General features: G+C 38.4%; 1 protein-coding gene across 1 annotated transcript in view; it reads left to right on the top strand.

Moving 5' to 3' along the window:
• The first annotated feature begins 14,723 nt into the window (after window positions 1–14,723).
• The window catches only part of paxip1 (PAX interacting (with transcription-activation domain) protein 1), a 99,242-nt gene continuing 96,150 nt past the window's right edge, over window positions 14,724–17,815 (top strand). The window contains exon 1 of the mRNA XM_039753632.1: window positions 14,724–14,946. Coding sequence (XP_039609566.1) covers window positions 14,866–14,946 — 81 coding nt within the window. The 5' untranslated portion in view covers window positions 14,724–14,865. The remainder of the gene's footprint in view (window positions 14,947–17,815) is intronic.

Consider the following 17,815-nt stretch of genomic DNA (forward strand, 5'->3'; position numbering starts at 1 on the left):
TCTTCTTGCCAAGCGATGTAACCATGCCCGGGACCAGAAACACTGTGAGACAAGAGCTTATGTAAAGAGATTTGAAAAAGTCCTGTTTGGTTATGTCAGACACATTTCTTGTAGAGAGAAGGAAACAATATTCACTCACAGGCAGTTATACTTTGCGTTGTCAAGATGTAATTCCAATGCGATATTGATGGAAAGGTAAAAGCAAAAAAAGATTGAATATATGGACATAGGTGATATGACAGAGGTGCACCACGCGAAATGCAGATCACACGGCACAGCTGCAGCAGCAAGCCAGCAGCTTATCACGTCTCCTTGGGGTGCGTTCAGCCCCCCTCTTCACAACGTGAGCGGCAGAGATGCAAAGTGGTTGGCGCATAGTGAAGACGGTGAGCGAAGCGATCAGGGGGTGAAGTCCCCTATTTCATATTAAAATATTTATTTATAAATATAAATTTATTATTTATATTTATAATTATTTATTCAAAATGGGTTAAAAATTTCGGGGCTACCTATACATTTCCCTATGAGATACAGAACACTAACAACCAAAGTGGTTTTCGCAAACAAATTATTTGCTAAAGTCAGTGTCTGGTGCTCAATACCATTTAAAGTTTTGTGTTAATTAACCTCAAAAAAAAATCCTGTATCCAGCCATTTCAACAAATTTCAAGACTTCCTTTAGATTAAAATTTTTACTTTCCATAAATAGGTGGAACATAGATAAATATCATAACATAGATATATATAAATAGAGACATTCAAGTAAGAGGTTTAAATTAAGTCATCAATGGATTTATACATTTAGACATTTTTTGACCTTCCGATCCAATGTCTTAGTTGTATTTATGAATGAATGAGTAGTAATTTCCTTAAGCTAAATAAAGAAAAAACAGAAGGTTCCATTTTTCATGTAAATTCAGATGAGAGGCTGCTGATGAGGCCTCATTGAAACAGAAGCCACCATCTTGGGGACAGGTTTTGCTAAGTCAGGAAACCAAACAAGAACATATATAATTGGAGATTATGTTGCGTTTAATGAAAATGGTTTATTTATAGTAAGATGTACACTACTGTATTTAAGCACATTGATTGATAAGTTAATAGTAACGCTCAACAAGATCACATATATTTTCAGCTGTTGTAGTGGGGTAGAAATCAGGACTGGTAGTACAAGGCAGAGGAACTGCCACACCATAGAGAAAGAAACCCAAAAGGTCTTACCAATAAAAGAAAATAGGCTCTGGTGACATTGATACGTATTATAGTAAAGGAAAGGGTGGAATACTGCCAGGAAGTCCATGTGTTATAATGACTGCTCAGGCAGTTGGTTACTTCAGAGTAATAACTGTTGGAGAGCTCAGTGGGGAACAAATAGCAACACTGAATGATTTTATTTTCAAAAGTTTTGCTTCCAGAAAAAAAAAATTGTTGATTATGATAGACACCTTCAAGCTGCGCTCAATTATAATTTCAGATTGACTATCATGTAGGAAATTGGAGAAACATAAAATTACCTTTTACTGAATTTAGCATGTTCAATCACTTAATGATGATGACACATTGCATTAGTTCAGTGAAGCTGAAAATGTTTTGCTGCTGATTTTCCTTTGTGTTCAACATCTGATGCTTCTTGTTTCAGTTTCCAACAATAGTCAGCAGGCACTGATAGATTCTAATTGCAAGGTCTCCAGGACTCTGAACAAATCCAAATTGTATTATGTAATATCAGCTCCTGTTGAATTCTGCTCTTTACTTGTAATATTTCCATTGCACTATTATATTGTATTGAGGATTACTTGAGTTCTGTTCTTTGTATTGTATTGTATTGTATTGACCCCCTTCTCTTTGACACCCACTGCACGACCAACCTACCTGGAAAGTGGTCTCTCTTTGAACTGCCTTTCCCAAGTTTTCTTCAATTTTTTTCCCTACATGGTTTTTTTTTTGAGTTTTACTTGTCTTCTTAGAGAGTTAAGACTGGGGGACTGTCAAAAGACAGGGCCTGATAAAACCCATTGTGGCACTTCTTATATGATTTTAGGGTTTTACAAAAATAAATCGTATTGTATTGTATGGTGCCTTGATCAGGTGGTGGTGGCACAGATTGCCACCACAGAAAACCAGTAAAAGAACAGCAGAGAAAGTAGGGGTTAGTACGAATTATGGAGCCATGATAAAAACGATAATTAAATGCATATAAAGAATATCATGGTTACACTAAAATGAAGCTATAAGAAAGCTATGTTAAAACAATGGGTTTTAGCAGTTTTTTAAAGTGTTCCACATATTAGCCTGGCAAATTTCTATCTGTAAGCTATTCCAGATTTTAGATCCATAACAGCAGAAGGCTACCTCACCACTTCTTCTAAGTTTAGCTCTTGGAATTATAAGCAGACACTAATTTGAAGATCTAAGGTTATGATTTGGAGTGTAAAGTGAAAGGCATTCCTAAATATAGGATGGAGCGAGATTATTTAAGGCTTTGTAAACCAGAAGCAGTATTTTGAAGTCAATTCTAAATGACATAGGTAACTAATGTAGTGACATCAAAACTGGAGAGATGTGCTCAGATTTTCTTTTACTAGTTAAGATTCTGGCAGCTGCATTCTGCACTCGTTGCAACCGATTGATGTCTGTTTTTGGGTAGTCCTGAGAGGAGTGCGTTACAGTAATCTAGTCAACTAAAAACAAAAGCGTGATGTAATTTTTCAGCATCTTGCAAAATTATATGTGATCTAACTATTTCTTAAATGAAAAAATGCTGTCCTGCATATGTCCTACATGTCAGACAATATCACAGAAATAGGCAATTGCAATAACATGGTATGCAATAAGAAAATGCAAGGGTGATTTTTGTGATCAAGAGGCCAAAATCCAAATGATATACCCAAAAGTGTTCAGGACATAAAATATTTGTTATCCAGTGTAATTTAATAGAAGCTCATGTCTCCATTAGAAGACAGTATGCTGCTCTCTATAGTATATGTGAACCTGTAATATATATCGGAGAGAACAATCTACCTGGGAGTAGCTCAGAGATGCAATTGAAATTTAAAGGGCTACTTGTAGCTGTTGGGGTTACTCTAGAACATTTTCCAAAGGACAATCCTGTTTCTGAAAATGGCAATGAAGAATTTCCCCAAAAGCAACCCAGAAATTGAGCTTAAGACTGCTTTGAGCACACAGGACAGTTACAATATTGATCAGGTCAAGGGTTTAACTAGCAGGACAAAAGCAAGTGTCAGGATTTAGGAGAGAAAGAGTAATAGTTGGAGAGACTGGTGTATAATGAGTTGGGTAATTGATCAGTGTTGCCAAGGAGGACATGGTTTACCTGCTTAGTTGAGCATATTAATTGCACATTTTTCTTGTATTGTGTCTTCTTACTGTTCTTATATTTCCAATAAAGTGTTTATAATCTGTTGTTTTGGTCTCATTGGCATTATTTGGATTCATGGATGGTTCAAAAGCATTTTCTCTCTTCTGCATTTAAATCTAGGATGAAAATGGGCAAAATGTTTTACGCAACAGCTATTAAAACTTTGAGTGGATATTCAAATGATAAATAACCTGAGGATACCATATAATTTGAAAATGAATAAGAATATAGAAATCCTGCACTGGTTTTATGTGCTTTTACTAAACATGTCTTATCTGAGACAAATGACAAGGCACATGTTCTATAAGATGAACGCTGGGAAGTCTGATAAGTTCTATGGGCCACATGTTTTCCAGCTTCTGTTTTATAGTTACATGAAGTGGATTGATTTGGAAAAAACTATTATAAATCAAATGTCAGGCTGGATTAAAAAGTTTTGAAGACTGGAATTTACAAATTCTGATCCAGGAGCATAATAACTGCATCAAGGGATAGGAATACATAATTAATGATGGTAATTAACACGTTTCTACACTGTGACTGGGAACAAAGCCAGACTGAATTTTTAATAAACTGCTTATTTAACTGAGGCTGGAGATAGTATGCTTTTTTGTGAGACTTTAGAAAGAAACAAGTGTTCAAAAGAAATGTATAGTTTTGTTATTGGAAGAAAACCAGGGTTGGTGCCTTCCTTACACATTGTGTTGCCAGGAGAGACTTTGGTCTCTCAGGTGGTCCACATGGTGACCTTGTTATCTTTCCAAGGCTAACTTCCTAACAGATAGGGTCAACTTTAACATTACCAACAAAGGAGTACTCTGTCTTTATTATAGGCATTAACATGTTGCAATACTCTCATTAAAACCTAACATTTGGATTTACAATCCAAAAGTCCCTCTTTATCAACACTTCTGTCCAAACAAAATCCTTCATTAGGATTCATCCTTCATTCCTTTGTTAGGTAGAATGCCCAGAGGGGACTGGGCGGTCTCGTGGTCTGGAATCCCTACAGATTTTATTTTTTTCTCCAGCCGTCTGGAGTTTTTTTGTTTTTTCTGTCCCCCCTGGCCATTGGACCTTACTCTTATTCTATGTTAATTAATGTTGACTTATTTTGTTTTCTGATTGTGTCTTTTATTTTTCTATTCTTTATTATGTAAAGCACTTTGAGCTACTGTTTGTATGAAAATGTGCTATAGAAATAAATGTTGTTGTTCATTATGCAAAATTCTTTTTATCAGTCCACCTTGACACCCAATTGGGGAGCTGACCCCTGGCAATGGCAGTCCTTTATCTCTATGCATCTGCTGATGCACAATGCTCTTGCTGCATCAGTTCCCTCTGTCTGCCATACAGTGCATCCAGAAAGTATTCACAACGCATCACTTTTTCCACATTTTGTTATGTTACAGCCTTATTCCAAAATGGATTAATTTTTTTCCTCAGAATTCTACACACCACACCCCATAATGACAATGTGAAAAAAGTTTACTTGAGATTTTTGCAAATTTATTAAAAATAAAAAAATTGAGAAAGCACATGTACATAAGTATTCACAGCCTTTGCCATGAAGCTCAAAATTGAGCTCAGGTGCATCCTGTTTCCCCTGATCATCCTTGAGATGTTTCTGCAGCTTAATTGGAGTCCACCTGTGGTAAATTCAGTTGATTGGACATGATTTGGAAAGGCACACACCTGTCTATATACGGTCCCACAGTTGACAGTTCATGTCAGAGCACAAACCAAGCATGAAGTCAAAGGAATTGTCTGTAGACCTCCGAGACAGGATTGTCTCGAGGCACAAATCTGGGGAAGGTTACAGAAAAATGTCTGCTGCTTTGAAGGTCCCAATGAGCACAGTGGCCTCCATCATCCGTAAGTAGAAGAAATTCGAAACCATCAGGACTCTTCCTAGAGCTGGCCGGCCATCTAAACTGAGCGATCAGGGGAGAAGGGCCTTAGTCAGGAGGTGACCAAGAACCCGATGGTCACTCTGTCAGAGCTCCAGAGGTCCTCTGTGGAGAGAGGAGAACCTTCCAGAAGGACAACCATCTCTGCAGCAATCCACCAATCAGGCCTGTATGGTAGAGTGGCCAGACGGAAGCCACTCCTTAGTAAAAGGCACATGACAGCCCGCCTGGAGTTTGTCAAAAGGCACCTGAAGGTCTCTCAGACCATGAGAAACAAAATTCTCTGGTCTGATGAGACAAAGATTGAATGCTTTGGTGTGAATGCCAGGCGTCACGTTTGGAGGAAACCAGGCACCGCTCATCACCAGGCCAATACCATCCTTTCAGCAGGACAACGACCCTAAGCACACAGCCAAGGTATCAAAGGAGTGGCTTCAGGACAACTCTGTGAATGTCCTTGAGTGGCCCAGCCAGAGTCCAGACTTGAATCCGATTGAACGTCTCTGGAGAGACCTTTAAATGGCTGTGCACCGACGCTTCCCATCCAACCTGATGGAGCTTGAGAGGTGCTGCAAAGAGGAATGGGCGAAACTGGCCAAGGATAGGTGTGCCAAGCTTGTGGCATCATATTCAAAAAGACTTGAGGCTGTAATTGCTGCCAAAGGTGCATCGACAAAGTATTGAGCAAAGGCTGTGAATAGTTATGTACATGGGATTTCTCAGTTTTTTTATTTTTAATAAATTTGCAAAAACCTCAAGCAAACGTTTTTCACGTTGTCATTATGGGGTGTTGTGTGTAGAATTCTGAGGAAAAAAATGAATTTAACCCATTTTGGAATAAGGCTGTAACATAATAAAATGTGGAAAAAGTGGTGCGCTGTGAATACTTTCCGGATGCACTGTATCTCCACCTTCAAGTCCAATGGTTTATTATGGATCACTGGCTGAAATCTAAGACTATGAAATGTAAATTCAGCAATAATAGGTTTCAGTGAGTATATTGTAACATCCCAAATGATATCAAAAGAGATGTATTGAAACTGGACCTGGTAGAAGTCTTTAGGTAAGGTGTAGAGACCTGCAGGTAAAATGGTAAAAACAAATAAAAATGAGCCCATGGGGTAGCTCAGGGTTTTTCTGCCAACTTGGAGTAGGTCTGCGAGAAGAAGGGTGCAACATAGAAAGTGACTCTGGGGAAGGCAGCGAATGTTTGACAAGGTCCTGTTCATGCTGGGGTTGGTGGCTGGGAAAAACAAACAGCACAATTAGAGCAGGTGCAGTGCAGACATTTAAATTAGGATAGTGTTTTCCTGTAAACTAACCAGTTACTGCATGAAACATTCATATTTGCACTTCTGGTTGTTATAGTATTTTTACACTACATGCATTATAATAATTAGAAATACTGTACTGTAACATAGAATTTATAATAATAATTGGCTGTTGGGTGCAAGTGGTCCACTGTAACTTTGACTTTAACAAAGTAGTCCTTGGTATAAAACATTTTGAGGAAGCACTGCTCTATAACAAGTAACACAGTTTGCCATGTGTAAAAACTGGCAGTAACAAATGAACACCAAGAATGTGTAAATTTTGCACAGCCATGGAGACCGAGGAAATGGCACATGTGTTTACAAGTCGAAATGTCTCTATTATATAAAAAAATCTTGAGACGAAACAAAACTTTTTCAGAGAGATGATAATTTCAAGTCCTGTGAGAGGAGGCTTTGTGCCAAGAGATAACTTGAAAACCTAACAGGCCCAAGCTGGGGTGGAAAAAAAAGACAAGTAGAATGTCAGAAAAAGGTTAAAAAAATGTTGGCATGATACACATGCAGAGCAGGTTAGAGATTATGAAAATACTAAAATTCGAAAGTCTCAAAAAACTGATAGTAAAGATCGCATTGGTGCTAACAAACGGAAATTATTACTCGGTGAAATAACGGAACAGCGTAAAGATCAAGATCAATATAGACATAGGTGATACGACAGAAGTATGTAGATATTGCTTGGCTTTAAAGTTTAAGTCGGAGACTTGTAGATCATCTGGTTGCAGATCATGAAGTTGCTATCAGGGAAAAGTAGTGTTTCTTCCCAATGAAAAGGCGTATCCGCGAGAAATAAAAGATTTGTTATTTGGTAAAAGTGAAATCCACAAACACTACAGGCAAAATATCCGAAGCTACAATACTGTAATCTGTTCGCATTCACTTCATTCAATGCTCAAAACGTAGATTTGCATGATTCAGGACCATATGCTACGAGAATTTGTGGTCCCGCAATTATTAAAGCTACTACAAGTTTAATTTCAAAGAAACCATAATTCTGTTAGGTTTATATTTATGATCACTGAGAAGCAACGTAATAGAGAATTGAAAGAGTTGAACAATTGGATGTATTAGAAATTCTACAGCCAAAAATGGATACAAATACATAAGTCCAAAAGTATCGCACTTTACACAAAATTTATCTGAAAAACAGGGACAAAGAAGTTTTCTTGGATTTCTATATGAATCCGAAAGATCACGCTCGCATACTGTATATAATAAAACAACATGTGACAAATTGTTAGCGACAATAGTTTCGAAAGACGGAGATATCAAAGACAGAGTTGATATTCGTGTTTATGCAAAAGCGCAGCATGATTTGTCGCAAGCAGCAGTTCCGGGAAATGACTAGCGCGTAGGGCCCGCACAGGGGTTGGCGAGCAAAGCGAGCAGGGGCAGAGCCCCCTAGTAGTACAAATATTAATGCAGTAACATTGTCAGACACACATATCTACATCAGCCTTAAAATCTGTATTCTGTATGCAGATTGTCCATACTGAAGTTTCTGGTGTATGTTTACTACAATCTACACATTCACGGCATTTGTTTCCACATGTTGCGTAATACATTCTTTTCTGGATGTTGTGGAAGTTTTATGCCACATCCTGCTTGGGAATATACAGTACAGGCAAGATTCAAAGTTGTGAAATCTAAAGTGTCATCCATGAGCCATGCATTGATAGAAGGGTGAGCTCATCAACTCGATGTAGAAACACCATCTTGGTTGATAATACTAGGAGATCACTTTCTTTTAGTCAGCATCCAGAACTTATAACTATAGATGAGGGGTGGGTTGTAGTATGACTGGTAAATCAAGCTTTGTCCAAAGACTTAAATCCTGCAATAATACCAGAATCTGTAACTGTACAGCATTCACAAAACTACTGCTGCAACACTAATGTGTTAGTCACTCTTACAATCATTTCTTCCCTAACTCATGAACAAGAACCTCTACTTGGGGCAGAGGCTTGTCCCTTAGTGAATGCTGGAGAACACTGTATAATGCAACCAAGAGGACAACTTAAACCATGTACAGAGGAAATACAATTTTAAAGTTTCTAAATTGGACACACCCTGTCTACTGTAGTTTGATATTCTTTTTATGAAATTAACAAGCAGGAAAAGAGACAAGATAGAGCAAAGTCCAATGCCTGCATTGAAGAGACTTAATGTCAAGTATGCCGTCACAACTCTACTCTATAAATGCAGAAACTGAATGATGCGCAGAAGTGGCTCTGGAATCCAATATTGTTAAAGTAACTTTCAGAAGGTGTAATAGTGAACACGGATATAAGGATTTTTTATGTGGACAGCATTAGCAAAGCCCAATGAACCTTAAACAATAGGAAAAGTGTAAAGAGTTAGCCTGATGTTCCATGGCCAGGATGTAATCAGTTTTTTCTACTGGATCCAAAGTTTAGGTATTGCCATGCCAGTACATAGTCAAAACTGAACACCCCCTTGATAACATTGCACAGAAGACCTCTTTTACTTAACAGCTTCCTTCATCACTGGTGTACTCCAACGGGGTCCTAGGGTTGCTGCAGTTACAAATAACAATCTTCTAGGCCATAGTTCCTTGCAACTGTCTTTACTACTGATGTCTTATGCAGTGTGGGACACTTCATCTGTGAGATACACATGCATACCATTTTATATTGTGCACAGCTGTGTTACATGGATATTGCTGGCTTAATTCAGGAGTGGTTTTTTTTGATGCATCAGGAGTGTGAGATATAAAGTCCTCTGGTAAACTGAAAAGATTTTAAAGTGATTTGTTAAGCAGTCATGCATTGTGGTATAAGAGGTTTTGTGTCACTTTTGATATACTGTATTTTCTTTCCATTAAGGGCAGCAACACACATGAAGTTTGCCAAGAGATAAAGGAGTAGACATATCTGCTGAACAGTAATTGTATAAAGTTCTGAGATAATGCAGTTCTGAAATTCTGTGAAGTACGGGACAAATGTGGCAACAGAAAATTGTGTTTATTCTGCAGAATCATGTAATAATGGTGTTCCATAACATTATGCTCATTCTGCCTTTAAATTAAAAATCATGCAGCATAAGATGAAAGTGTTTATATATAGCATTTAAGTTACAGTGATGGGCTATGATGTCATCTCTTGCTGTTAAGGTCCATTTGGTACTTCATGTAACTAGATGCACAGTCCCTTTATTTGCAGTTTTGTCTTAAGATGTGTTACATTAGGAAAATTAAGTACATGCACAGTATAGGTGGTGGTGTGTCTTTTCTGATAATGTGACATAATCAGCAATCATGGACAAACACTTTTTGTCATGTCGGTGAATACTGTAATGCTGCTGAAGTGAAAAAACGTATGAAATTCTGTCTGGTAAAGTGCCTCTTCGGCCCTTTGTGAGCCACTGCCCACCACAAGGTCTGTGCATGTCACTGCCTGGCATCTCTGAGAGTAAGGCAGAAAACAGCTCTAGACAGGTAGCCAGTCGATCATAATGCACAGTACTTTGGGATTAAAATGGAAATATATTATACATTTATTTAAATAACCAGTAATGGCGCACTGCAAGATAATGTGCAGTGAATAAACTTGACTTGAACATTCATAGTTTTCATACTCTTTCTCTGTATGTTTAGCATTCATTTGCTCAGAGGTTGATGCGCTTGCTGCTTCCTGAGCAGCTCTTCTTTTCTCCACCCTAGAGGCCCACTTCTTCTCATCTTTCGTCGGCATCTTTCGCGTTAAAACTGATTAAGTCAGTGTTTGTGTTGCAATTACTTAGTATGTTTTCCTTAATTTTTCAATTAAGCGGACACTTAACTCTTCAATCTGCCTCAAGAATGATTTAAGATATGAAGAAGTAGGAATTAGAATGGTGCCTGTACGCATGTGCCACACGGCCGCCCTGCTGGCCTCTGCCGAGAGTTGATTCTAGAATAAAATAAAATGAGGAATAACCTTGGCGGTCAATCGTCACCCCAAAAGTGGATAGTAGATGTCGTGTAGTATACGTGTACCAAATTTCATGTCAATAAGTCAAACGGTTTGTGAGCTACAGATGATTTAAAATCCTGGACAAACGGACAGCCATTGTAGCATATTATATAAGAAGAGTGTATGCATTAAATCAGTTTGTATTCTTGTATGACACAATTTATGTCACCAGTTGCTGTTATACTGAAGATTTCAGCAATAACTAGCAATGTACACACAATCCAACAATTCAGCTGAAACTTCTATGGTCCGGTTAATTGGGGTATATTGTGAATCAGCCGAGCATGTCATTATAATACTTAGCTAGCATATCAGATACTTGCAAAAAAGCATGGGATGAAACTCAATAGCATAGTGTGCTAATTTGTCTTTATATCTACCACAGAAATGTTAGATATCCACTAACCTCTACATGTGGTGGGATATTTGCCTCCAGTGCTGGAACAAGGTGCCTTTAATTCTGAAGACTATCTTTGTAAGTTTGGCAGGAACTTTGATCTTGAACCCCATACAGAGCTGGCTCTTCCCTTATGCAAGATGTACTTGGAAATGTCCCCGACAACTACAAATAAGACACGCCCACTTTGTAAACAGATGGTTTTGTTGGCGTTGTCAGGGTCTGTGTGTTCTTGGGTGTATTTCCAGCAGTTTCAACTAATGATGAACAGTGCAAGGCTAAGAAGGCCACATTGTACATGGGCTAGAAATTCTCATCACGAAGGGTCTTGCAAGAGGTTTAAGTCTACTCTGGCAATATTAGGTGGAAGGCAAGAACTCATCAGGATGAGAAACCAGGCCATTCCAAAAGACATTTCTATTTCCCCATACTTATTCACGCAGTTTAGAGATGCATGCCTAAACCTGAATTTTCCAATATTGGTCTCTTTTTCATTAAACAATGATAAATGGTTTTCAGTTTATTAAGCTACCTATTAAATGAATTACTATACCACACTTAAACTAATTAATCTCAAGGCACTTTATAGTAAAACCTCTCATAAGTAAAACAAAAATAGATTTAAACAAATACTAAAAATAGACCAAGATATGAATCAAACATTAATGGTCCAAAAGTATAGATCAAGCACTGTGAATTGGTTCAATGTACATGTTAAAGAATAGTCTTTAAATTTCTAATGATAAATGATTAATGTTTATTTAAATATTTATAAATTCCTGATACAGATAAGAGTTTTGCAGGGCAAACCATTGTGACATGCTGTCCATTAGACCTGCTGTGTTGAATTATCTGGGACAAAACTTAGAAACAGTAAGGAAAGACCTTAGACCTTTTATGTTAAGGAAAAAGCCTAGTGGAAGCTGGATGGTCTTTTGGCCTTGAAACACTTGCAGATTTTATTTTTTTCTTCAGCTTAACTGAAGTTTATTTTGTTTTTTCTGTTCTCCTGGCGGGGCGGCACGGTGGCGCAGTGGTAGTGCTGCTGCCTCGCAGTTAGGAGACCTGGGTTCGCTTCCCGGGTCCTCCCTGCGTGGAGTTTGCATGTTCTCCCCGTGTCTGCGTGGGTTTCCTCCGGGCTTTCCGGTTTCCTCCCACAATCCAAAGACATGCAGGTTAGGTGGATGGGCGATTCTAAATTGGCCCTAGTGTGTGCTTGGTGTGTGTGTGTCCTGCGGTGGGTTGGCACCCTGCCCAGGATTGGCTCCGGCAGACCCCCGTGACCCTGTGTTCGGATTCAGCGGGTTAGAAAATGGATGGATGGATGGATATTCTCCTGGCCATCTGAACTCATTGTACTCAGTTTTAAAGACTTAGAATACAACATTATATGTAAGGACTCTACTTTTGTACTAATCATTTATATGTTATGTAAGCTCCTGTTGATTTATTTTTTATTATAGGTTTATTATTATTCTTGCCTAATTTAATGTTTTTATTTTCTTGTAACTATTTCCTTGACATCCTGTAAAGCTCTTTGAGCTAAATTCTGTATATAAAAATGTGCTATGGATATACAGTACATGTTGTTGTTGGAATGGAAGTATTAGGTCAATTTTAAGTCCGAAGTTTGTAACCAAAGAAAAGAAAGGAACATACTGTCCAGTAACATGGGCAGTGCTTTTCTTTTATTTTATATTTGGCAAGGAAAGCTCATAAAAATTACTCCACATTTTCTGGAGGTATTTGTCACTCATCCATGTCACTCAAACTTAAGAGCTGCTTGTGGCAATGCATCAGGAGAAGTCTAAAAAATAAATATTGGTTTCAGCATAGCAATGAAAGGACAGATTATGCTGATATAAGATTTTGCCCATGAATAACAAATAGTTTAAAATAAGATTAGCTCAGGTGTTAACCCTGAGGAACTCTAGAGAGAGTGACTTAATTGCTGTTTATTTGTGGCAACATATTTCTTCCGCCCATTGAGGCAAGAGGACAACCATGCCAAAGCACTAACATGAAATTTTAATGTGTTTTAGAGTTTGGTGTAAAATGTCATGATAAACAGTGGCTAAAGCGTTATTTAGATATAATAAAATGAGGAGACCTGAAGACTATAAATCTACTGCCATAAGGAGGTTATTAACAGCTATAAATAATGCAGTCTGCATGGAAATGCCAGGCTGTTAGACTTTATTTTACTCATTGGAGTCAAAGTGGGATTACAACTGCAAATCAGCAGTTTTCTAAAGCAATGCATATCACTTGTTCACTGACTCAAAAATGATTCTTGTATTATGGTGCCATTACTCAGCTGACCCAAATTGGCTTTACTGAAAATGAGTATTGCGTATCACATTAAGAAGCATTATTTACATAAGAATTATATTAATGGATTTCATTGTTTTAATTAACTTCATTATCTTCCTTGAAAATAATCTAGTACACGTGCCAACAGAAAAGGGAAAAGACAAAATTGTATTAATTGCAAAACTACAACTAAACAACTAAAATGAATTCTTCAGTATCATGAATCTATTTCACTTGCACACTCACTTAAATCAATCAATCAATCAATCAACATTTATTTATATAGCACATATTCATAAAAAAAAATGTAGCTCAAAGTGCTTTACAAAGTGAATAGAGAAATAGAAGAGACAATAAAAGATAAACATAAGTCAACATTAATTAACATAGAATAAGAGTAAGGTCCGATGGCCAGGGTGGACAGAAAAACGAAAACAAATAAACGAAAACATATTAGGTGCTTTTTATTAGTTTAAAGTTTAGTGTGAGAATTTTACTCATTTATTCAATGTAAGAAAACAGCAATGCTATGACTGACACGTTGGCAGCAGTAACGATGCTTATATAAAAACCTGAACAAACAAATATGCAGTGTCCTGAAAATACACACACACTTTAAACTTAAATAATTGAAACAAGGAGAGTGATTATATTTGGCAGTTAAGTCTTACACGTTTAAGCGCTTCACTACATAAGTTCAGATGACGGCTGAGCCAAGACTTGAACCCAGGTCCACGATATGCGAGACTGGGCTTAAACCATCAAATAAACACCGATACATTATCCATTTATCTTCTTAACCCGCTTATCCAGGGCCGGGTCGCAGGGCAGCTGGAGCTTGGAAGCAATTAACTGTAAAAGGTTGATGTCGCAAGTCGGCACTGGATTATTACAGCGATTGCTACTTAGTTACCTTTTTACTGCGCGATGGCATATGTTCCAATCTTAGAAAAAAATAAGTTTTTTAGACATGTGCTGAAGCCTCGATCACCAATTATCTCACGAGACTACCCACGCAACTACGTAAAACGCATAAAATATCAATATTTTCAAATAGCCGAGTAAGTGCTTCAGGTCCTCTTACCACAGATACCTACCTGCTGCACTCACTATGCTTGGACTGTACACAACGCTGAGAAAAAAGCGCGCCTGAGCTGCTGTTGGAATGGGAGGGAAATACATTCTGACCACGCCCACTTTTTGGAACGGCTCATATTTTTTTAGGGGTTGCTGTAAATATATTAAAACAGTTGAAATACATTGAAACCACTTTCACCGGAAACGTGTAAGCTAATTGGTCACAGTGGAAAACTAATATAGATACACGATGGTTATAAATGACTTCGTGGAAGAAAAATAGTTTTTAATAAAACAATTTCAACACAAAAGAGCAGCCGACAATACACTTCCCCACATTGCAAATGCTTGACATCTGAGAGCGCGCTCTGTATAGTTTGGCGGGTGTTGTTGGAGAAGAGGGAAAGGGAGCATTAACTTTTATCTTCTGTTTATCATTTTTAACTTTGTGTCTTGCTCCGTTTATTTTTAAATCGCTCGAAATATGACAGAGCCAGATCTGACTGTACCGGACGAGTTGTTTAAGGATGTGAAATTTTACGTGGTGGGAGATATTGACCCAAAGGTAAATACATGTTAATGCTATTGAATAACTATATACAGTAGTTGTGATTGATTACTCGGAGACACGACCTTGTTGGATAATTACAATTTGTGCTTAATATTCTTATCACTTGGACGGTTTAGGAAAATGCAGTTTATGTATATACGGACGGTAGGCTGGCTTGTCCCTAAGCAACTGGGCCTCCGAATCTCAAATCTGTACTAGAAAATGAATGCTAGAATGGAATCGGAAAACGTTAACCTATTGAAACCCTTCATGGAAAAGAAAGTCGATGAGTTTCATTTAACCCTATGCAATCTGCACTTAATTCATGTCTGCTCATTAGCTAACTCTGAAACTGCCTGCCAAATTCTGAGCTGCGCCTGAACGCATAGACATACTTACTTCGACTCCGGAGGATGTTGTGAGAATCGACTTCCTGCTAGATTGTGCTCTATATCAGCTAACCTTATGAAGGGCTGGGGGGTGTGATTCGCTTTTAAACGTGCAAGAGACGTGTTGCATATTTTACAGCTGGTGCAAAAGACTCTTTCAAATGAGTATTTTGGAAATGTTTTTTCGCTTCTTTTCTTTAATAGCAGGCCATTGGCGAAACCTTTTCTTTGAAGTGGCTGTATTGTAATCAAATGTTTGTACCCTCGGTTCTCCTTTTGACTCCCTGCCCCCCAACTGTTTACTACCGCTATATAACAGCAGTTGTTTAAGACTTTATTACTAAGTTAGCCAGGAGTTGCTTTATAGTACGTTTTGTCATTTAAGCAAGTAAAATGTATGTTGAACAACATACGGTGCTATCAATAGTGCAGATGCTAGATCTGAACATTCATTTAAGCATTAGCGGCTGCTTTTCTTGTTTAAAAGCGATTTGTTCAATGAATACGGGTGATTCTTACTTCCTGTGATTTTGGTGTCTGTTAACAGTTTGTTTGAATGTTATTACTTAAGTTGGCTACCACGAGTCAAGTTATGTATGGGACAGCAATTGAAAACCTTTTTATTTAGTAAAGTATGAGATACAAGTTTTTCTCCGGGTGCTCCGGTTTCCTCCCAAAGTCCAAAGACATGCAGGTGGAATTTAGGTGAAAATAGGTGGATTGGTGATTCTAAATTGGCCCTAGTGTGTGTTTGTGTGTGTGTCCTGCGGTGGGTTGGCACCCTGCCTGGGATTGGTTCCTGCCTTGTGCCCTGTGTTGGCTGGGATTGGCTCCAGCAGACCCCCGTGACCCAGTGTTCGAAATTCAGCGGGTTGGAAAATGGATGGATGAAATACAAGTGAAGTATCACGAATGTAACAACAAGATGCGTGTGTGCAGTATGACATGATTAGACTTGGAGCAATCATTTTTTTCCTGGCAACCGCTGTAATAGACCCATTACGTGCCAACGTGTTTTGGAAATTAAACGAAAAACAGACAGTTTTGTGTTTCTTTTGTTATTGTATTTACCTGTATTTGAGTAACACTGCTATCATCACCTCACATTATTATTATTTATTTTTTGGCTAACGCCTTTATCCAGTGTGGTGTACAGTAAATGAGAAATCTAATAGGCTGCATTTCTTTTATTTTGCTTTTTGTCCCAGTTGGAGTACAGGCAGGTGATGTCATTTCCTAATGGTCACACTGTGTTAGTAACAGGATTTGAGCTCACAGCCTTAACAGTTTAAAGTCGAAGTCCATAACCACAGCACAACACCAGACATTACTAGAATCCTCCTCTGATTTTTAGTGGCTCTGTCTTCTGTGTGAAGTTTGTATATTCTCCCTGTGTGTTTTTCTGTTTCAATTCCCGGAAACCTTGCTGTCAGTTTTATTGGAGACTCTGCAATAAGACTAAATATGATGTTAGTCTGCGCTGGATTATTAACAGCAGTGTTTCAAGAAATGCCACTGGGGCTCCTTCATTCAAATGTCGAAACTGCTTTATATTGCCTCGCTGTGACTGCTCCTTTTTAATCTTTAGCAAGAATTTTAAAAGTTTATGTTAAGCAAACTTATTCTTTCTTTTTACATACAGTAATCCCTCGTTTATCGCGGGAGATAGGTTCCAAGGCCGGCCGCAATAATTGAATTTCCGCGAAGTAGGGACACCATATTTATTTAATAATTTAACGTGTATTTGGACGTTTTTAAACCCTCCCTGTACTGTTTACAACCCACCCTTTTCTCTATTAATAACAGGGACAACTGTTAAACAATATGAAATCGGTAGATAAGTTTACAGTTACTGTATAGCGAAGTACATGTACCTATATATGACGTGATGATGGTGATGAATATGCTGTGCAGTAAAAATGATGACGATGAAGGTGATGATGACTTTTACTGCGCAGCCAATGACTGTATTTTACGTCTCTTCAGACGGCTGTGCCATTTCCTGGGGCACCTCTTCCACGGTTTCCGAAGGTGTATCCGTAGTAGTAGTAGGAACTGGCTCTTTTTTGCGAGGCTACAAAAACATTGTGATCGGCAGATGCTACCGCTGCTTCTTTTTTCGGTCGATGAGCAGCTTGTAGGCGGTCATGACGTCGTCGATCTTGTTGCATAATAGGACCGATCGAACCATATCGTCGTCCCATTCCTGTGATCACTCTTGCAGATCCTTAGCCAGTCTGCAGCCACAGCCGCGAACGTTCTCCCTTCCTTCAACATATCCAGAAGTTTCACCTTCTCAGCGATCGTCATCGTTCTTCTTTGGCGTTTAGACTCAGCACCAGCCTTGGAAGAAGGAGCACGTTTGGGAGCCATTGCAGGGGGTGAAAATTGAAGCGAAGTTCAACACAAAGAAACTACAAAAAAATCACACACAGTACAGTGTAAAGTAAACCGCTCGGCGAGAAAGCTTGAAGCGAAATGGCCGTGACAGAGAG

The sequence above is a fragment of the Polypterus senegalus genome, chromosome 5 (genome assembly GCF_016835505.1).
Source record: "Polypterus senegalus isolate Bchr_013 chromosome 5, ASM1683550v1, whole genome shotgun sequence".
Classification (NCBI taxonomy): domain Eukaryota; kingdom Metazoa; phylum Chordata; class Cladistia; order Polypteriformes; family Polypteridae; genus Polypterus; species Polypterus senegalus.